The sequence below is a fragment of the Mustela lutreola genome, chromosome 13, assembly GCF_030435805.1.
Source record: "Mustela lutreola isolate mMusLut2 chromosome 13, mMusLut2.pri, whole genome shotgun sequence".
NCBI classification, from domain to species: domain Eukaryota; kingdom Metazoa; phylum Chordata; class Mammalia; order Carnivora; family Mustelidae; genus Mustela; species Mustela lutreola.
In genome coordinates, this window is record NC_081302.1 from 69,353,585 (window position 1) to 69,377,086 (window position 23,502).

General features: G+C 36.9%; 1 protein-coding gene across 12 annotated transcripts in view; it reads right to left on the minus strand.

The window, feature by feature from the left end:
• NBEA (neurobeachin) overlaps positions 1-23,502 on the minus strand; it is a 685,682-nt gene that overhangs the window by 80,046 nt on the left and 582,134 nt on the right. For all 12 annotated transcript variants that reach the window (XM_059144025.1, XM_059144024.1, XM_059144021.1 and 9 more), the window contains one exon: positions 14,064-14,176. In XM_059144025.1, the coding sequence (XP_059000008.1) occupies positions 14,064-14,176 (113 nt within the window). The remainder of the gene's footprint in view (positions 1-14,063; positions 14,177-23,502) is intronic.

Below are 23,502 nucleotides of genomic sequence, written 5' to 3' on the forward strand. Positions count from 1 at the left end.
AAACAAAAATATCATTACAGATGATGTATTTTCTTATGGGATCCAAACACACAATATCTATCTATTTATTTGTCCCCTGTCTACCTGTCCATCTATCATCTACCTGCCTATAGTGATCTACTTACCTGTGTATAAACTGATATGGTTGTGTTTGTTATCCTTTTAAAATTTGAGCAAATAATGCAGTGTCAAAGCCATTTGGATATAGCAAATGAATAAGGTAGGAAATCCGGCAAAACAGTAAAACTCTGCTTAATAAAATGTAGAAGCTTATTTTGTAATCTTTTTCAATTTTTACCATAATTACATAGTAATGATTACCAGTTTTCTCTCAAACAGTAGGCTTTTAGGAACGGCCACTTCTATGCTTTATAAGTGTTCCCAGATGAAAAGGTTTACCTGAAAGTTTAGAACTTGCTATTAGATGTATTATGATTTTGTTTTTATTGGTTTGTATGCCATGACTTGACACTAAGAAATAAAATAATGCAGACAACAAGGCAAAAATTAAAAACAAAAATTCCACCTATGTAGCATTTTTATTATAATTCAGTTTCTCAAACTGCTACAAAGCCTACATAGCTTCCAAAATAACTATTTTCAATATAAAATTGATGGAAAATCATACATATTAACATTACCACATCTACATAAAACAACAGAATTTATCAAAGAATCAGTGTTGAGGATATTCGCTACTTTATTACTCAATTTCCCCTGTTTGAATATTAAAGAGAGAAATTTGTCTCTGTCTTAAGTACCACAAAAAGCTTTGTTTTCCTGAAAACAAACAAACAAACAAACAAAAAGCAAAAAAAACCCTGTCTTTATTATATGGAACAAAGATCCTGACAGATACTCATGGAGATTTACATTATGAAAGGCTCTGAGAAATGTTATAAACAGAATTAGTTAATCTTGTTCACTCCAGTATTTACCATTTTTTATTTTTACTAGATCCTCATCATTTTTTGTTTTCATAATAACTATTAATAGGCCATAGCACTAGGGCTCCTTGAAAAGTTCTGGTTAGAATCCTTATGGTATGCATTTCTGAGTGTGAACTTTTTCTTTGATTATATTTTCCTATTTTCCTTCCTTTTCTGTTCTCTTAGTCTTGATTGATCAACACGATTCTCTTTCATGAAACCTTACAAGTTTTATCAAGTGCATTTTATGGGATAGGTATATAAATTAAAGAGGTGAAAACAACAAAGACGATTTAAATAAAAAATACTAATTGGGTAAATGGTACTTTATGAAGCATTCAAAGAACTTTAGGGGATGTGAAAGTCTGGGCACATAGCTGGATTATTTGAATAAATAAAGAAATAAAAAATAAATGTGGACTGACTTGAGGTGCAGTCAATGCCATTAAAATAGATTATAATTTTTAAGACTAAAAAAGGTTTTCAAGAGGAATCAGAGGTCCAATTAAAGTAATATTAATAAAACTGAATTCTGGTATTTCAAAAAAAAAAACTTGAAAATGCTCATTATGTTGATGGTATTAGGATTCTACTTACATATATAAAATGTTTGTGAGCTCACTATTGCTAGTGTTCTCTGCTGCAAATGCTGATGGTACTACATACTTACAACAGATACTGTTTTCACATCCATTTTCTGGATTGATTTGTGTAAGTCTTGAGGTGGACAAGGCATTCATTCTGAACCTAATTTCATGAGAAGGAAACAGGTACGTGGGTCTCTACTCTTTCCACAACACTGCGGTGCCATTTCATGGCGAAATAGGAAATTCTGATCTTGATGCTGTTTTTTTCTTCTATAACCGCGTACTTAATTCCTAAACCATCATGGATCTTCAGAAATTGGAGTACACCCTACAGGCCTGCAAGTCCAGCTCCCTCACAGTATAGAGGAGAACAATGAAGAAACGTCCAGTCAAGACTGCACTGCTAGTCAGAGGCTCTACGTTTTGCAGAACCAGCTGAAGCTTTGTGCCAGATACAGCTGGGAGCGGGATATAGCTGACTGATCTATTTGACTTCATCTCAATACTCTCAACACATCTGAGCTTCTAACATATTGAAGTTATCTTGTTATCTTTCATTATAATAGCCAAGAGCTTGGGAATCCTGAGAAGAGGCTTCAAGAATTCTTCTCCTTTCGGGGCACCTGGGTGGCTCAGTGGGTTAAAGCCTCTGCTTTTGGCTCAGGTCATGGTCCCAGGGTCCTGGGATCGAGCCCCGCATCGGGCTCTCTGTTCAGCGGGAAGAAGCCTGCTTCCTTCTCTCTCTCTCTCTCTGCCTGCCTTTCTGCCTGCTTGTGATCTCTCTGTCAAATAAATAAATAAAATCTTAAAAAAAAAAAAAAAAAGAACTCTTGTCCTTTCATTTTTTTTTTCAGTCATGAGCTATATATATGTATCATCGTTCTTAAAATTCTCAGGACAACATAGAAATCATACCCACACATGCTTCTGTGCTCAAGGAAATGCCCTGCCTCTCTTCTTATCTGACCAGAGAATTTCAATGTATTCTTCTCATAGCAGCTCAAATTTCATCTGTGAAGCCCTACATGACACTCTCTGGTAATAGGCAAATCTATAACTTCCTTTTACCAGAAGGCTAGCCCTTCAAGGCAATGGTTTTTACTCATTTCTATGTTCGGAGCACTTGATACACAACTTGGCTCTTTTCAGGTATGTAATAAATGCTGAATGAATGAAGATTGAATGATCTGATTATATCACATTAGTTAAGTATGTAATCAATTTCGTGGGGGACGAGGGGCTGAGGGAGAAGGACAGAGAGAACCTCAAGCAGGCTCCACACCTAGTGTGAAGCCCGAGATCATGACCTGAGCCAAAATCAAGAGTTGGACACTTAACTGACTGAGCTACACAGGTGTCCCTGATGATATGACATTTAAATTTCAAAAAGGAAACTTCAGACAAAAATTTTAGGCAAAATCAAAAGACAAATAACAAAGTGAAAAATATTTATAGCGCTCACGATAAAGGGCTAGTTTCCTTAAAATGTGAGCTCTCACAAATCAGTAAGAAACTAATGAATAATCTAGTTGAATAAGTGAGCAAATGAGATGAACAGGCAATTTACAAAAGCAAATCTTCAATATATGTAGGAAAAACATCACTAGTTCACACAATATAATTATATCCAATATAATGGATAGCTATTCTTTTTCTGTTCACCATACATTACTCCTTCTTCCTTTATGAACCATTCCTTCCCTACTCTTGGTGTATCTGGTTCAGGTGGGCTGACTCCATTATCTGATTCCCTCAGTGGGCATGTGATCCAGGATTGGCAATCAGCATATTCTATCCACATGGCCACTAAGATTAGTAGAGAAATGGGCAGATGATTCAAGTTACTCTAATGAAACTGCTGAGACTCTCTGGGAAAGAAGCTTTCTCTTTTTCTAGTGGAATTACAAAGGCATCACTACTATAACATAGTGAAGCCTGTCTGAAAATGAAAAATACAATTTTTCATGGAAACGAAAAATGGAAAGGAAAAATACCAGAGATGCAGCATCCTATGACACTGGTGAGTTTCCTGAACAAACCAATCCCTGAATTCTAAGTTATGTGGGCCAATAAAAAATTTCTGTTTTTAAATTATAGCCAGTTTAAGTTGATTTTCTTTCCTTATAGTTAAAAATCAGAAGTACATGGCAAGTTTTAAAATGTCAAATAAAAACGAGTTTTATTCATTAGATTGTCAAAAATTAAGTTTCACAATACTCAGTGTTGGCCAGGAAATAGCAAAACATGATATGTCATAATACTGTTGGTGGTATACATTTCTCGTGGGGCAAAGTGGTAATATTTTCTTAAAAATATTCACTTGCTTTTGATCCAATTATTCCACTTCGAGGAATTTATAATTTGGAAAGAATCAGATACAAGGATATTTATATTTCTTGCAACATTGCTTGAAATGGCAAAACAAAATAAAACAGAAACTCCCCACAAAACTAGAAATAGTCTAATCCAGTAAGGCACTAGTTAAATAAGTGATGATATACTCATACTACTGCATACTATGCATCTAATTGAAAAGGCTGATTTGGAAAAACTCCTAGATAAACTCATTCAATAAATATTGAGTGCCTACTATGTGTTGGTAATTACTCTAGGCTTACAATAAGATAAATGAGGTTGCTGTTCTCATGATGTTTCCTGTGTGTGTGTGCGCATACGCGCATGCACGCCCTTTAGAGGCAAAGACAGATGGAATCCAAATAAACAATTAGGTAAATGAGAAAAATACCAGAGGTAAGTGCTCTACCGGTAAAACAGAATGGGACAGTAGCGACCGGGTGATACGGACGGCATCTCTCAAGGAGAACCTCTAGGCAGAGATTATATGTAGTTCAGAAACGAGAGAATTCAAGACAGAGGAAAAGCTAGTACAAAGGCTTCTTAGAGGCCTGACTACCAGGCTCAGGGAACAGAAAGAGAGTGTGACTGAAGCACAGTAGACGAGAGGAAGGGATTAGGAGATGACATGAGAAAATAGGTAAAGGCATATCATATGGTTTTGCAGATCAGGGAAATGAACTACAAATGAAAATTTTATGGTAAGTGAAGGGGAGAGTCACTGAATGCTTTTAAGCAGGAGATAACCAAGATCGAGTTAAGCTTTAAAAAGGTAACTCCAGGGGTGCCTGGGTGGCTCAGGGGGTTAAAGCCTCTGCCTTCCGCTTGGGTCATGAACCCGGGGTCCTGGGATCGAGCCCTGCATCAGGCTCTCTGCTTGGCAGGGAGCCTGCCTCCTCCTCTTTCTCTCTCTCTGCTTGCTTCTCTGCCTACTTGTGATCTGTCTGTCAAATAAATAAATAAAATCTTAAAAAAAAAAAAAAAAGGTAACTCCAATAGTTTTGTGGAGAATGGGTTACAGGTAATATTAAATCATTATTATGAGTACTAGGGTTGAAAAAAGCCATTAGCATCATAGCAATATCAGCATTGTCGTCTTATCAATGACTTTATAAAAATAGTATTATCAATAGCTTTCTAAAAATTCTGAGTACATAAGTAATATATTTTTGCTAACTATTCAGAGAAAAAGTTTGAAGAATATACATAAAACATAAAATTATAAAATTAGTTGCCTCTGCCTGCCCCTCTCCCTGGCTCATTCTCTCTCTCTCTCTCTCTCTCTCTCTCTCTCTGTCTCCCCCTCGCTAAATAAATAAATAAATAAATAAAATCTTAAAAAAAAATTGGTTTATCCTGCATATAGAATGTTAAGGGCTTTTCTCAGTTATAGGACCCAGAAAAATCTTTCAAATATGAACATTTAAACTTTTATAAATTTTAGGGTTTTTTGTTTTGTTTTGTTTAGAAAAAGAGCAAGAGAGAGTGTGTGTAGGTCGGGAGGGGCAGAGCGATAGGGAAAGAGAATCTCAAGCAGGCTCCACACTCAGTGCAGAGCCTGATGTGGGGCTTGATCTCACTACCCTGAGAGATCACAGAGGGAGAAGGAGAAACAGGCTCCCCACTGAGCAGGAAGCCTGATAAGGGACTTGATCCCAGGAGCCTGGGATCATGACCCGACCTGAAGGCAGACCCTTAACCTACTGAGCCACCCAGGGGCCCCAGAAAGGTTGTTGTCTTAAACAGACAAAGTCCCCCCTTTGCAATTTTATGCACAGAATGGCATCATCAGGTGAACTTCAGCTAATCACCATATAATTCCCACATACATGCCTAAAAGATGGAACCTGAAGTAATGAAGTGTTAATAAAAGTCAGTGTTAAGATTTATACTTTGCTGGCTATCTTTGAGTGCAATTCTTTTCATATTTTTTCAGAGGGTAAATAAACATGACTAGTAACATTATGGGGAAGCAGACTTTGAGCCAAAGTTGAATTCTGAGGAGCACAACGTATTAGCATATTCACAGGTATGTTTGTTCCATGTAGGACTGAAGTCTTTGGAGGTAAAGAATCGCTGACTTGGTATATTTCTTTGCACCCTCTGCTCCTATCACATGGCTGTCCATAGTGCAGGGCATTTAGAAAAGGTGGAGGGCACCTAGAAGATTAACTAATCACTGTAGTTTGGTTGTGTGTGTATTTTCTTAAAGTATATTCTACTTCCCTACTATAGAGAAATAATAGGTAACAAATGAAAGGAAATGCAACTTACAAAGCCCGTGCAATTCATCCTAATGTTGTGAAGATAAAATGAGAAGATCTATGGAAGATGCTTAGCAGGGTGCCTGGCTATATAATAAGTACCTGTCAGTTACTGGCTGGTGTTATTACTGTCCCAGGATAATTCCTAAGAAAATCAGTTTTAAATATTTTAGTGAAAAGTAACCAGTTTTGACATAAAAGCAATGGAGGTATAATTAAGTACCTTAAATCTTCATGTGTCAGTTCTAAAAGCTTTCTAAATATTAAGTAGTACAATGATGAGCCTGTTGAGGAGTTTCAAGATCATCTCCACTGGATCTCCTGTTTCAGCTGGAAAGAAAGGTTAAAGGAGACAGACTCTGGCCTAGGTTTGCCTTGATGCTGCTGTACTTGAGATGTGACACCAAAGTGCACAAGCAAGCTCTCTTTCCTTCTCTGTAGGTAGTATCTAAGAGCAGACACTACAGAAACGCTCCTATTGTTTCCAGCTCCTCCTCTAACAGCTTAAAGTTTTCCTTTCTTTTAAACATTTCTTTCTTTCTCTCTCTCTTTTCCTTCCTTCCTCCCTCCCTGCCCCTCTGTCTCTTTCTCTCTCTCCCTCTTTTCTTTTTCCCTTCCCTTTTCCTTCCTTTTTTCCTTCCCTTTCCCTTTTCTTTCTTCTTCTCTCCCTTCCTTCCTCTCCCCCCCCCCCTTTCCTCCTTTCTTTCTAAGTAATCTTTCACCTAACATGGGGCTCAAACTCATGACCCTGACATCAAGAGTCTCAAGTAGTACCAATACTGGGAGCCAGCCGGGCACCCTGACAGCTTAAAGTTTTGAAAGCAGGATGGGCTCTAGTATTTTCTCTCTCTCTCTCTCTCTCTGAAAGGGAAGAACAACTGGCTAAATGGGAAAGAACTAGAAAAGAGACTCTAAGGGAGGACATTTAGTATAACCAGGCAGAGCAAGCGACCAGTTTGGGACTTCTGTGTAAATCCTCAAAATGCCCCATCACCCTATTACACATTTCCAACAAACAGTGGAGATAAAAACAAAGAGCACCTCACTCTTTCTGGTTACCACAGTGTCTATGAACCCGCTCTGTTCTTTGTCTACACTTACTTGGTTTTTTTCCTTTCAATTAGAAGGAAAAGAACTTAATATGCCACCAGGTAAACCAAACATGACTTGTAAACCCTTAAGAGCATGGACCAGTTCTTACTGTCTTTTTATCTCCTGTACCCGGAAAACACAGGTGTGGAATAAAGGTTTGTGTAAGGAAAGAACAAATAAATGAATAAAATTATCTACTTCAATAAGTCCAATTTTGAAATTGATACCTTTTTGCATTCCCCCCGCAAGCTGGACCCTCGTCTTGGCTTATTCCATGAGTTTAAGACAGTATTCAAATATTGCCAATCAATATTCTGTCTTCAACATTTCAATATAAGCAAGCCTAACAAAAACAGTTTTCAGGTTGGGCTGTATGTTAAGGTGACATTCAACATATATTTAGAATATTTCAAATTTGGCAGTAGGCTTTTTGGCAGATGGTATAGAATAATCTGTCTTCTACCAGGTTTTCTATCATCATAGTCAGCTACTAATACACTTAATCATTTTGCCATTCTTCACACGCTATTGTTAAAACCCAAGCATTAGGGAGATTGTTATACTAGGGTATACAGAATGAATTTCATTTTAGATACTGTTAACCGAAGATGAAAAAGAAAGACAAAATAACTGCAGAAACTTGCACCACATTGCTGAATCGAGCACTCCCCACCTTAACGACGCACACCCTTCTCTATGTGGTATATAGACATTTGGCAGTAGTATCAGGGGTGCATGGCTGAAGAGTATTCACACTTCAGTGCCTCCATTTGCATTCTCACATTTCAAAGCCTCAAGGCATTATCACTTCCTTTTTTTAAGTGGCATAATAATTTGGGAAAATGGTTATGCTTATCATCATCTGTCAGTCAAACAACTCCTGTGTTAACAAAATATATTTTTTCCACTCAGTGAATGGGTGTGTGTGTGATGTCTTACGCTCATGTCAATATTAGCAGGACTTGGCTTTGTGATGAAACTATTTCATTTATCAGAGGGCATGACTGGGAAATAGGAAAATTCCATTTACACTTTAATGAGCAGAGGCTGCGCTTCACGTCAAAGTCTTGTAACCACTGTAATTTAAGAGCAAAGTTCATATGAGTATATGTAAATAACTCAAGCACTGGCGTGTATCATGTTTTAAGATAGATTTCACCACGAGGTCACATCTCCATAAGGAAAATCTCGATACATGGAGGGAAAAATTGTCTACACCCACTGCTGGTTGAATATTGAAGAGATAAGTCAATGACATATTGTTTCATTTGCTGTCCATCATGCCAAACGAGAAACATAACCTCTAACCTGTACATGTAATAAATAAAACTTGAAAGTCTGAGGCCTAATCAAATGAGGGATCCAGTAAATTTTACTGATAAAGAATTTTCATTGTTCCTGTGCTCTTCATTCACTGAACTGGGTTAAGGAAAGAACATGAATATTATAAATATAATAAAATAGTTTAGTCTAAATAAATGTGCCTCTCAAGTTTCAATAAATATTTAACTTCAGCATCTCGATGTTTATAGTTCGGAGAAGTTGACAATTTAAAGAGATGCAAAAGCAATTACTTATTGCATGAAAATGTGACTTTATATTTTATTAAAAGGTATTGCTTTTTATTTTATTAGAGCAAAATTAAATCAAGCAATCTTTCCCTATATTTTTTTCAGTTGCACAAACAACAGTGAACCCTCAGCTGACAGTCACGGAAACTGGCTTTGTAGCTCCCAGTCACTGAATGCCACTAGCGAGCCAGGTGTGCCACTAGGTGCCTTTCCTACATTAGCGCATTTAAGTCTTTCAGAAACCGTGTTATGTAAGTACTACTGTGCTTATGTTAAAGAAGAGGAGAAAGAAGTTCACAGAGCTCTCTCTCAGAGGGGCTCTCTAAGAGAATAAACCAGGACTGTGAACATGAAATGAGGGACAAGCTGTAAGAAGCCCCTGAAACTTGAGGGGCTTTGAAGTTTAAGCTTCATGAGCTTTTTGGCAAATTTATCTCTGATTCCACCTAATATTCATATATTAAACTTGTATGTATGTAATAAAAAGCTACTGCCTATCGGCTGTTTTCCCCTCATAACCAGTGACTATTCCTTGAGGGTTAGGACTATATTTTAAAGTCTTCTTAGCACCTTGCAAAGCTCCTTTTATGAAGTAGCTCAGTGCATATAAACCTGTAATTTATTTGCTATTCTCTAGATTATAGAAATCGGAAAGAAGAAGCTCTCAGATACACTATTTTTCACTTTATAACAGAGAGTTGTTTGCTGACCACAACTCAGTCCCCTTTCTTTAGGAAACAGAAACCCAAATTTCCTTTGGTCAACTCTCAGCCCATCCTTCTTTGTCTGGTGTGATCCTGACTACCACTGACTCCAACCATGGGAAATAATTGGCTTATCTCATCTCCAGTGAACATATTCTACTGCTGTTAAGCAGCACCAATGATACACTAGGAGGCATTTTTGGGGTTTCTAAAAAAGAAAAGTTTTTCTCTCTTCCGTGAGCATGACTTTGGTGAGATACTCGCTCTTTCATTGGGTTGTATGATGTGAGGTCTGGAACTGAGGCACCTGTTTTACTTCTATACTGTCCACAAGTTCTAACTGATGACATAGAATTTCATGAAGCCAGTATAGTGTGGGGATATAAAGATGAAAATATTTTGATATTTTTTAGGATTATATATTTTATTTATTGTATATTTCAAAGCTTCTTAATTTTTTATTCTTTCAAATAAAGAATAGATTCTAAAGATTTGAGAACATAAAAATCATTTGGGGCTTCAAATGTTGTATAATGAAACAAATTCTAGAATTATTCATTACTACAAATTATTCCATGGGTCACAATCTTTGCTTAGGAACAACTTCTTTTGCTCTTAGAGATCTTTTAGAGGGTTCCTGGTTAATAACAACATTCAGATATTTAAATTCTTGCTTGAGCTTCTGAAGATTAACAAACTTTCCATTAAAAATTTCTTACTGTAGTACTGATTATACCTACAAGAATTTCATGTGCTTCTTAGTGGTCATCTCATTACAATAATATTTCATTATTAATAGTTTGTCCTTCCAATTATATTATTATACTTCAAATGTCACTTTTCTGTTAGGTGTATAATATGACACATTTTCATACATTAAAATATTGTTTATTAATGATTTTTCTACAGGATAGTTTTGAGTTTCTAGCCCATTTGTAAGAAGTTCCTATTAAGAAATTCAATGAAGCATGGGAACAAAGCAAGAGTAATTTATTAACACATCAGGAGGCTTTAATTTGCTAACATTTTCCTATCATGTTAGTCTGACAGAATATAAAGAACAAATTACTAAAGCATGGAACATAGCAGAACTGAAAAAAAAAAAGCTATCTATCTTTTAAGAGCTCATGGGTTCAAATGTTCACAACATGAAGGACTCCATGGTAAGTATTCACTCTGCCTTGTCTATTTACCTCTTCTACTTAACATTATATAAACTCAGGAGAGCACACGTGAGTTACAAATGGAAATATTCTGCCAAAAGGAACACAGATTAAATGGTTCAGCATTAAAAACCTGAAGAATGTTTACATATTCTAGTTACTTTAGAAAGGGTGATTTCCTCCTTTAGTTTATGTCATCTTTTCTATATGATATACCAAAATTTTCTGTATGATAAACTAAAAATCCATAATTACTAGTAAATACTTTACTGTATGCTTTCTCTTATCTATATTAATCATAACGAAGGCTGTACTTTCTTTGGTTGGGACAGTGTTGCAAGAACACTGGAGTCCCGTGTCTTCGAGTAGTTAAGTATGAACTCCAATTTGGTACCATCTCCACTACACTGTCGATATGCTGGCCTCAGATTTCTGGTAACTACCTGAGTTTTCATCTCAACTCTGGACTGGACTCTTCCCAAAAAGGGCTGTGACTAAGTCTGTTTTATCAACTCCTGTAGATCCTTTCAGCTAGTACAGTGCTTGACATATAGGAAGTATGTGATAAACATTTATTGACTAAAAATAAATAAATAAACAGAGGAAGTAAAGGAAACTTAGTTGAGAATTTCCTATCACCACAATATTCTAGTTCATTTCAAAGAAAAAGGCCTTCCTTCCCTGTTTTTAAAGTAATTAAAAAAAAAAAAATCTAACATAGCCATAGTGGTAGTCAGCTCTTGAGGTTTTAATACCATGTATCATGCTACTTGAGAATCTAAAAAATTGTACTGTATATATATTTTATAGTGACTAGTGTATAACTGTCATTTGAATAATGCTAAATAAAACATACATGGACAAGACTGTGTTAAAGAACTATTCTGACAGGGGCGCCTGGGTGGTTCAGTGGGTTAAAGCCTCTGCCTTTGGCTCAGGTCATGACCTCAGGGTCCTGGGATCTAGCCCGGCATCGGGCTCTGCGCTCATCAGGGAGCCTGCTTCCTCCTCTCTCTCTCTCTGCCTGCCTCTCTGCCTACTTGTGATCTCTCTCTGTCAAATAAATAAACAAAATCTTTAAAAAAAAAAAACCAAAAAACAAAAAAACTAGTCTGACAGTTTTTATCCTCACACTGATGAGTTAGTTTGGTTTTGTTTTATAACCAAAGATTATACCGTAACTTTGGCAAGTCATTTCAAAAATATCTATCTTCAAACATTAAGATCCTAATATGAATATAACAGTATGTATTTGTCATCAATATTTGAAAGAGAATTCAAAATATATGACCTCTATCAATGATTTACATCATTTTTAAACATACAGTGTCGGTGTTCACTAGTATTGATAGGCTAAGCACTATCCCAAGTTCTTTACACTTTTTTTGTTTAGTTCTTATTAACTCATCAAATCCTCACAACAAGCCTATTATTATTGTCCCTATTTTACAGGTGAAGAAACTGAGGCAAAGAGACAATTAACCTTGTCTAAGACCCTGAAGCCAGTATGTGGCACAATTAAGACTTGAACCCAGTCCATCCAGCTCGAGCGTTCTCATTCCTAACCACTACTTACTGCCTCTTATGTAGATCTCTCTATAAAATATTGGACCTTATTATTTTACTTTGCAGAGACTGGTTTTATGATTCAGATACTTTATAACTGGATTTGCTCCAGAGGGCAGACCCCATGAGTTACAGTGCTTCCATCTATCTACCTGGGCCTGAATAATTAATTACTTGTCCATGGTAAATGACACAAGATTTTTGTTCAGTTTATTTGAACTGGAAAAATTACTATATTTGAAAACCATATTGGAGTTCAGTTGCTCGTACTTTGTTTTCTCCCAGATATGGGACTCTCAGTAAGGTGTAGACTAACCGACCTCTTATGGCCCTTTTGTACCTGTAATATCATAAATAAAATTAGCAGTGAGCTAGCAACGGAGATTAGATAAGGAAGTCACATAAAATAACAGAACGAAAGAGTGAATGATAGATCAGGATATGCAAATATTAGTACACGGGCTTCAAAACGGGCTGAGAAATATTCCATGTGTAATACTAATAGCTAATAATCACGAAGTGCTTCAATGCGCCAAGAACCATGTCACATTCTTGATGCACATGTCATTTGATTTTTGCAACTGTGTGGCTTAGGATAGTAGTGCTGTTCTCCTGTTACAAATGTGGAAACGCAGGCTAGGGAAAAGTGACTTCAGGTCACATAGCTAGTAAGCAGTGGAATACAAAACGTCAGCTTAGGTAGGTCTAGTTCTCAAAGGCAAGAGAGCAGGCAAGAGAAGGTGTGCTGAGTGAAAAACCATGTGCGGAATCATTTCTAAACCAGCTGCAATGGTTATGCTCTCAGCCCTCCCCCCGCCCAACCCAAACATTCACCCATACGCCTTGTATGGCCTTGTATGGCCACCAAGTATGTCCACCAAGTATGACAGAAAAGAGAATGAAGTGAGTTGGGAGAAATTGGAGGGGGAGACGAACCACGAGAGACTGTGGACTCTGAGAAACAAACTGGAGGTTTTGGAAGGGAGGGGGGTGGAGTATGGGTGAACCTGGTGGTGGGTACTAAGGAGGGCACGTACTGCATGGAGCACTGGGTGTGGTGCATAAACAATGAATCTTGGAACACTGAAAAAATAAAATTTAAAAAGAATAAAATTCAGTGAATGGGGGCTGAGGCTTAAAATGGCTGAAGTATACATATTAAACTTAATGGTCTGGCTCTGACATCAGCTTAGGCTACAGAGAAGTTTTTGGGGGGCTCATTTCCTAATCCTTTACTGCACTTTCAATAATTAAGTACTCCACTTAAGTCTCCTCTGGACAAATGAAGTAAACTAATAGCAAATTTGCTTTTTATTCTTATCCCCCATTATGTAATTTTTATTTTGCCAATTTTAGGGCCAAATCTTCTCTCTTGTATCTTAACAGATCTGTGATGAATTATTGTGTCCTACTTTCTTTTCACTAGGATGTTCCCCTATGTAGTGTGTGTGTGTGTGTTATGGTCAAGATTACATGTCTTATCACTTAAGAAATATATCACAGAAATAATTTGCAACCACACCTTGTTCTAATTTCAGGTTTTTTACCTTGACCCTTACAACGAAGGATATCTGAGCAACCTCCCCTTACATCTGCTTTTTCTTAAATACGTATTGTATTTTCCCTATACTAGTACTCATTTATCTTCTTGTAGCTTAATACCTATGCTAAGAATTGATGAGATTTAGATGTTGACCACAAAATGAGAAGACCCAGGTTTTCTTTCTTATAAAGATTAATTGGCTATATTGGATACATATACATACCTGGTAGAAATACTTTGAGAATAAAGTTTTATGAAGAAAATTGACTTCAATATATTTAAAAGTTACCTTTGATAAATCCCTGAAGTTTCCTGGAAGAGTCAAGTCCAATTCTTCTGATTCATAGTTTGTTAATACCCATGGAAACACGGGATATTGGTTCAGGTCATTATATGTCCGTCCTAGTAATAAAAAAGAGAAATGAAAATCTGTATATGCACTAAGTGCTTATGAATTGTTCTTGTTCTTATATAAGGAAACCATTGGATTTCAGAAGAGAATAATTATTTATTGAACTAATAAATTTGGTTTAATCAAAAGCAATCTAATAACAATGTATTTCAATTGAATTCACTCAATAATAGTTAAGACACAAGTAACTAGAACTACTTTCTAGAATATAGACTTGTGGTAGAGACTGAGAGCCGTTTATTGTAATTCGTTTCTCTTCTTGGTCTGGACCACATTTCTCAGCCTTCCTTACAAGCAGCTATAGGCATGGTATTCCGTTCTAATTGATAGAACCTGAGCAGAAGTTGTATGTCCCACTCCTGGTCCTGACCCATTGCAACCTGCCACCTGGGGACCTCCATTCTCTTTTCTGTGGATTCTGATGAAGACATTACCGGCATCTGAAAAACAGAGCTTCATTGGTGAAGACCCCCGAAAGTGATCACGGATGAGGGATCCTGCCGATCTGTACATCTTCAGGTTATGTGATGGTATTCTACTACAATGATTATATATCTAGAAGTTACATTGCCAGTGTAAAGAATATTATATGAGCTTATACCAAGAATTACAAAAATAAGAATAACTTGAGAATGTACAAGTTAACAAGTCATCTGAAGCCAATATGAAGAAGTTCAGAGGCAGATGTCTCGCGTATTGTCTTTTCACTCTTTTAGGTTGGTTCACACATTTTCTTTTTGTGTTATGTTGTTTCACTTCAGTGGAGAGTTGCTGCACCTTAGGTTGGGTTTGTTGTTTATTTTCTGATAGAATGACTTAAGAGGCTCAGGTAGGTTATGGAAGCACAGTGGGAAGGTAGAAAGTTTAGGAAGCACACGGCACTGGCTCACTCCCATAAACTGGTACTGGAATACATAGGGATGAAATTAAGAAAATCACTCTTAAAGAAACGGGGCCAAAGGAAACTTTTGTTGCACAAGTTTTTTGTTTTTTGTTTGTTTTTGTTTTGTTTTGTTTTTGCAAAAATATGTTATAATCTGATCATGGGTAACTTTCTAAATTCCCATTTGAATTCATACAAAAGGGCGATTTCCCCAGTATTTAATGATACAGATTTCACCTAGAATGAATGCTGTGGTGCCCACAACACACAGAGCCTAAGAGTAATATAGATATGCATACATGATCTCATTTGGCATCAAGAATTGTCATTAAATGATACCTACTTTTTGTAGCAATTGGTTAACGTGGTTGTATAATAGGAAAAAAACCAACCCTGATCCAAGGGAGAACTAAATCGGCTACTACAAGCATCAGATCAAATTCATTCATTCATTTCATAAACATTGTAGCGGGTGAATATTTTATCTGTTAATGATACATTAACATTTTATCCACATTTTATAACAAAGTAATATATTGCTTTAAATGTGTAAATTGATGGAGGTAACAGATAGAAAGCAAGATGTTCCTTCTACTTTGCACTTCCTGGACTGAGGTGAGAGGCAGGTTAGGGTCCCCTTTGTTCCCCCAGTACAGGGCTCATGCAGACACGACACAGGGGTTGCTGCTAATACACATCACTGTTTACTTGTCTGCTTCTGCATCACTCTGTGAATGCGTGAATGTAGAGTCTAGAGTTTTGTTTCATTTTTAATCTCAAACATACCATCTGCCAATAAATGTTTGTTGAAGGAATGGATACAGAGGTGATAAAAATGGGATAAGATGAACCAAATTTTAGGTGAACAAATAGCCAAGTGAAAAAAAGGAAAATTGCAGGCTGGTGTCTTTGGTGGATGAGGGCTATGTAGGGCGAGAACAGTATATATGAGAGAGAGTGACACTGTGAATCTGCATGATAAGCTAGAAGGAGACTCTGCAGCTAGACAGCTCAGCCAATGAATGCACCTGTTTTATAAGTCCACTATGAAGATTCAGCCTGATAAGAAAACACACAAGTTCGGAATCTTTATTAAGGTCTCGTGCATGAGAATGTTCTGGTAAAGCAGTATCACTGTAGAGTACAAAGTATAACATTCTAAAATTTGGAATGTATTATTGACAGCTACATATATGTCAGCCTAGGATGCTTGATGACTCTCGGCATTTTTTTTTTCTATATGTGTATGGATATAGAGAGTCCAGATTGGCTAGGCAGAGCTATTTCTGGGATTCAAACTGGGCCCATGGCATTTTTAGGGCCCTGTCATTTTCTGGGTTACCATTCTACTTAAAAATCTGTAGGTTTTGGGGCACCTGGGTGGCTCAGTGGGTTAAAGCCTCTGCCTTTGGCTCAGGTCATGATCCCAGGGTCCTGGGATCAAGCCCCACAGTCAGGCTCTCTGTTCAGCAGGGAGCCTGCTTCCCTTCTCTCTCTCGCCTGCCTCTCTGCCTATTTGTGATCTCTGTCTGTCAAATAAATAAATAAAGTCTTAAAAAAAAATCTGCAGGTTTCAATGAAAAATAGGTCTTCCGGTAGGTAAGTGTATTTTTATAGAATAATGTTGTTATTATTTCTGTAACATATATTTATATTACTTATAGGAATAAAATAGTTGGAAATGAGATACCATAGTTTTTTAAAATTTTCTGATAAGGTTTAATTCCATATATACTAAGGGAAAAAACCTATCAAAATAAAATAAATAAAAAGCCCACTTATACTGTCTTAGTACTTAAATGTATCATATAACTACAAACAGCATAAAAATAAAGACCGTATTGAAGACACCAGCTTCTTAAAAGAAGTGACTTTCTAATATAGGAAACAAGATAATGGTATTTCTGTAAAACAGGCAAAGAAAGAAACCATCATCTTTAAAACATACACACACAAAATTGATTGATGACATCAGTTACAGCTTATGGCAATTTTTCCGTCCTAGGTTTTTTGCAATTCACTTTTACTAATCTATGGAAGTTTCCTTCAAAATAAATTCTAACAAAAATTTAGCAATATTTAAATTACTAAAGTTGATAGTAACATTCAAATTCTAATAAACAGAAGAAATTTTATCAATCAGTGTGCTTACATATAGCCAAACTTCTTTAAATAAAAATTTTCACATAAAACCTTTACTCCATGGATAGTCGATATAAATTTTTTATTTAAATTAAAAATGCACAATGTATTTAAAAATCACATGGAATGAAAAAGAATAAATGGCACTTCGGATTTTTAATTCAGGAATTAGCGTTGTTACTTAATTATTTTACTGAATATCTTTGTGAAATGAACAAAAAAACGACTGTTTACTAAATTAGGAAAAGAAGTGAAGTATTTCCAAAGTAATACCTGTTACTTGGAGGTACCTATTTATGAACTGTTCTGTTCTTTGTTTTTTTTTTTGTTTTGTTTTATGGTTTTTTTTTTTAAAGGATAATTTGAAGTTTAGTAAATAACCTTGTGCTATAATTGGTAGGGTTCTATCCTTTTCCAGCAGTGGTAAGTGGCGATTTTTTTTCTTTAACCTAACTATGCTTATAAGGTTTTATCTTAGAAGATGAATATTAAATATTGCAAGCCTATGACACTAATCTACTCAAACAATAAAAGTGAAGCACAGTAAATGAGATCTCAGAAACATTGGATCTGTTTCTTCATTTAAAAAAAAACTTTTTAATTAAACCATCCAATTTAATGTTTTTATATGGCACTTTAGTTTTGAAGGTAAAGTGATCTAGAGACAGCTGACAAAGAAATTATAACTGCAATTCCTTGGTGAAAATGTTAATGACAGCAAAATATTGTTTAATTAGATGATTGCAGCATCTGGATTAACACTCTTTAAGAGCGATGTTCCTGTGCTTGTCTGCTTCTTCACACTTTACAGACATTTTGTCATCTCTAGGTCATTAGGAAAGAATTTTTAATGATTTTTCTAGAAGCAAGCAGTTCAAGTTACATCTAATTAGATGACAATAATAAGCCCAACACATGCAGTAGCTAAATATATACATAATTAACCAGGGAGGGCTTGTACATCACAGAGTAAAAAAGTGGAAAATGCTAAACAGGAGAAAAAGGTTGGGGTTGGGGAAGTTGTGCTGAATTCATTAGCTGATCATATGAAACACAACTCGAAAACCTTAATTCTCAGACCTAACAGAATCATTTATACAAAGCTATGTTAGCAATCACTCTGCTATTTTCATAAATGCAAGAATGCCAGATTTTAACGTCTTGTTCATGGCAGTATCTAATAAGGTATAAAATGAGGCATAGGTTGTATTTTTCAGCACACAATGAACAAAAATTGGGTCCACGCCAGGAATTAGAGGTTGAAGCCACATTTTTATTTGAACTCTAAGCATCATTAAACTTCTTCTATGTGTAAAATAAGAAGAAGAAGAAGAAAAAAGAAAAGAAAAAAAATTATTCTACATAAATCTTCCAAAACTTAAGTTCTTTGAAAATAAAAAAAGGCATGGGTTTCAAGAATAGTTACATAGATTATTCCAGAGTCCTGAGCTAGACTTTCATGCAGTTTTAAAAATCATGTCTTCCAAGAATATTTAATGAAATTGAAAAAGAAGAATCTGAACCTCTAAGTGTAGCAAGTTCCCAATGAGATAGGACACAGAAAAAGGAGAAAAACCACCAACACTGTTAAATGGGATGTATACACTGCTAGGCTTATGAGTAAGTTAATCTTTTAATTACTCTATCCCATATTTCCAATTCTTTTTTCTTTTTTTTTTTTTTTAAAGATTTTATTTATTTATTTGACAGAGATCACAAGTAGGCAGAGAGGCAGACAGAGAGAGAGAGGAGGAAGCAGGCTCCTTGCTGAACAGAGAACCCGATGCGGGGCTCAATCCCAGGACCCTGGGATCATGACCTGAGCTGAAGGCAGAGGCTTTAACCCACTGAGCCACCCAGGTACCCCCATATTTCCAATTTTCTATAGTGAGTATTTATTAAATTTATAAGAAGGCCATAGAAATCAAAGGCCATGAAAATATGTATGGGCTTTTAGGTGTCTTGTAGAAACAGTATGTTCTCTGAATTTTTGATAAACTTCTTTTACTATGTAAAGTAGTTTTACAAAACTCACCTATATAAAATAAAATGTTTATTTATATGCAATTATGTAAATATACATATATCAGATGAGGGTATAAGAAAATTTAATAATGCATCAATACTAAGACACTGCTGTTATATGCTTTATACAGAGTCTCATTTTTAAAAGCATCTAGAAAGAAGAACAGCAAAATAATGGAAGGCAAGAAATGAGGCATAAATATACTTTGTATTTTATGTTAAAATATATGTTAATATATTTTATGTTAAAATATATGTTAACATTTTATGTTAAAATGTATTTTATGTTAAAATAATATTTTGGAGAAAAAGGAAGTCTGAAAGTGTAAGACAGGAACCAAATTTTTTTTTTTACAGAAAATGTAGATTTACTAAGTGACATTAGCCTGTATTTTTAAAAATGTGAAGCCAAGAAAGATTGTTTCCTCTTTCCAGATTCCCATTCTGTAACCCTTCTCTTTAATCCAGGAAATGTAAAGAATCTCTCATCTAGCAATTCTAGTAAATTCACATAATAGATCACACAATCAAGCACAACACTTGCAAAGCCTAAATATTAAATCAGTCCAATTTGAGGGATATTTACTTGGCAAAACTTCTTTTTTTTTCTCTGTAGCATTATCGTAATCTCATTAGAAAGATGAAAAACCGATATAAGGGGCGCCTGGGTGGCTCAGTCGTTAGGCATTTGCCTTCGGCTAAGGTCATGATCCCAGGGTCCTGGAATCAAGCCCTGCATCGGGCTTCCTGCTCAGCAGGGAGCCTTCTCCCTCTCCCACTCTCCCTGCTTGTGTTCTTTCTCTCACTGTCTCTCTCTCTCTGTGTCAAATAAATAAAATCTTAAAAAAAAAGAAAAAAAGAAAGAAAGGGAGGAAGGAAGGAAATGCTAAGGTCACATCACCATAAATGAATACAGACCTGTGATACATACAGTGCCATAGAAGGTGTGAGTGCTATAGAAGATTAATACGATTATCTTTAGGTATGTCTTCTAAAGAATATAGATACAGTGCAGTGGTCCTCAAAGTGGGGACCCTAGAACAGTGGCATCAGCATCACCTGGGGATTTTTCAGAAATTCAAATTCTTGAGCCCTACCCTCAACTACTTGAGCCCTGACTCAACTACTGAGTCAGAACCTGTGGGCATGGGGCCCAACCATCCGAGCTGCAGCAAGCCCTCCAGGTGATTCTGGGAACCAGGAGTATCCTGGATGCCGGGTTGGTGACCATGTTGCAGTCTTGTGGCTGGTGATACTCAGCTAAGTTCTCCCCAGGAGTTGCCGTCGTCAGAAGAAAGCCCCCTCACCAGGGTCTGTCTCCTTCCCAGGAGCCTGCATCCAGTGACAGCAGTGTGGAGGAGGTAATGAAGGCCTGGCCCTCTTGTTTCAAGGCAAGACGACTCTGAAGAGATATCCTAGCTCCTGCATCCCTGTGGGACCTGCTGAGGCCTTTGCTGTACAACCCTGGGGCTCAGTTTCTCTTTAGTGAAGCTTCTCTATACAACCATCACCTAAACCCTTGGTGCTGGTGCGCAATACAAGATGGTACTCCTACTTAAAATTTCAAAATGACGGCCAGGGAAGAACTGGCAGGATATATCCACGGAGGGTTCCTTAGGATATTTACATTCATAACTCTTTCCAAGTGTCCTTCTATTTCTGTATCAAGGTTCATGTTGCCTGGATCATCATTAACGTAGACAAAATCCTTGAGATAATTCAAAGCCCAGCATTTCTACAAGGCTCCCCCTTGAGTAGATTGGCTCAGCCCATCTCCCAATTCTGTAAACTTTTAGGACAGTTAATGGCACATATCAGCGTGCCCTCTTGTACGTTCCAAATGTCTTTATATGCAAATATTGTTCTGATAATCAGGCCTTAAATGGCTAGGGCAATGGTGCTCAAACTGCATATGCATCAAAACCATCTAGAAGGCTTGCTGAAGCACAGAGAGCTGGGCCCCACTCCCGGGGTTTCTGAGTCAGTAGGGTTGAGGAGGAGGCTGAGGACAAGTGACACTGACACTGCCGGTCAGGGCGCCACACCTGTAAACCAATGAACTAGAACACCGCACTGTGATTTCTACTTTTTGTATAATGACACCGTATACGGAGTCATGCACTTCTCTTTCCCTCTCTCTCTCATTCTCTTTTTGCCATACCTGCTACCACTACTCTAACCCAGCTCTTCACCCCACGTCTTCTTTTCTCTTGGAATGCTCTCTGTTGACTTTCCACTGAATTCTTTCTCATACTACATTTTCCAATTTAAACGTTGTCTATGAGAAGCTTTTCCTGATCTCTTACTTATAAGTAACGCCGTCTAGAACTGTGACTCCAAATGGCTTTGTAGATTCTCCCGTTCTAATAACGATCACTTCTCCTGGGATTGCTGGTGAGCACGGGTGTTTTGCTGACTACACTGCTCTCTCCAAAGGCAGAAACCATACTTTAGTTTTCCCTGCAGTGTCAGCACCCGAGTGTGTGTTCAGTAACTATTTACAAAAAGAACGGAATAAATTGACTTCGTATCTGGAGACCTGTCAAACTCTCCTATCAACAGCTCTCCCCAACTTTAGGCTATCTCATTTCTGGTTCAGGCCATACCCAGTTACCGGCTTAATTTTCCTAAAACTCCACCTGCATCCCCTTCCACTCCAAAATCACACTGACTCCTAAGATTCCAAGATCAGGCTCTTTACAATCTGGCTCTTCCTGATAGCTCCAATATTATCTGTTCTTATTCTCTGTTCCAGCCAAGATACGATTCTCATGTCCACTGAACACATCACATATCCGACTGGCAGAAATTTGTAAAGGTCTGCTCTTTTTTCCCTGCCCAGACAAACACATATTTAAAATTCCTCCACTCTACTTAGCTCTCACAGCATCCATTATTTACAGCTCTTATTCAGCACTTAATATCAGCTCTTAAAATGCTCTCTTATTTATGTATATTTCATTTACCCATCCAGTTGTAAGTGCTCTGCGTTCCTAGTCCCGATTTTATACTTCTTTTTAATCCACTGTCTACAACAGACAGGCTTTAATGTTTAGTTACAACCACTGTAAAGGAGAAGCCTATTAAAAGTCTTTTAAAAAAAAGCCAGTGGCCTCTACATTCTTTGTGTCATCAAATAAAACAGACCCCAATGATTCAAAAGAGAGTAAAATGGCACTTAAAAACCCCTATAACCTGCATGCTCTAGCTCCGAGACCCAAAGACCGTCTCAACCAGAAAAACAAGATGAAACAACAGTGTCTGTCTTGCCCAGGTGTAGCTTTCAGAAAGGATCACAATGTTATACCTCCCTCCACACTGCAATCTTTCCCAGCTTGACTCCCAGAAAGCAACAGGCTTGCGGCGGGCAGTGGCTGTAGTTGGTACTGTACCACACCGTAAAGTACATCAGACACCAGTAAAATGTAGTGGGGAAGGACAGAAACCAGGTGAGTCCTTTAATACAATGAACTGGACCACATTCCAACCAGAAAGACGGTGAGAATCCCACTTTGGACTAGCAGAATAGCTTAATATGAATGCCGGCTCCACTGGAAACTGAGCCATGAGTGAGTCTGACCCTCGTCTTCCAGTTTTACATACGACAGCTCCAAGCAGCTTGCACAGCCAAGGAAAAAAGCACATGACCATCTATGACACATGATAGACAATGAGCATTGCTATATTTCTCGAGGATAACACAAAAGCCTAACATATCGAATATGGAAAAATACTGCAGAAGACTGGAAAGAGAACATTATCCTAAAAATCAGGTTAAGTGCCATGTAGCTGAAAGTAATATACTGCACTACCAAGAAGAAAATTTAAATAGGGTTTGAAATCCTTCATAATATGCAAAATATATGGACTCCAAAAAGTAAGAGTTTAATAAGAACATGGATCCTGGGTAGTAAATCATATTGACAGAGGTAGGCAATGAATGAGGACTAAATTGAGTTAAAGTTGAGAATTCAATGTTGATTCGTTTTTTAGTTCAAAAAGAAGAGAAATATACTTTAGAGGGTTTAAAAAATTTAAACCTGTCTCTAGGAGAATAAATAACAAGATGTCTACATTCTAAATCACTAACAAAGTGGGCAAAAATGTATAAGCTAAAGAAAAACAAAATATAAAAACAAGGAAACATTTTAAAAACAATAATATAAAATGAGGTGATAGAAAACCAAACATACCACTTATTATGACAGAGGTGAACATATTAAATATGGTATGGAAAGACTGAAGTCTAAGATGGGGTCAAAACTT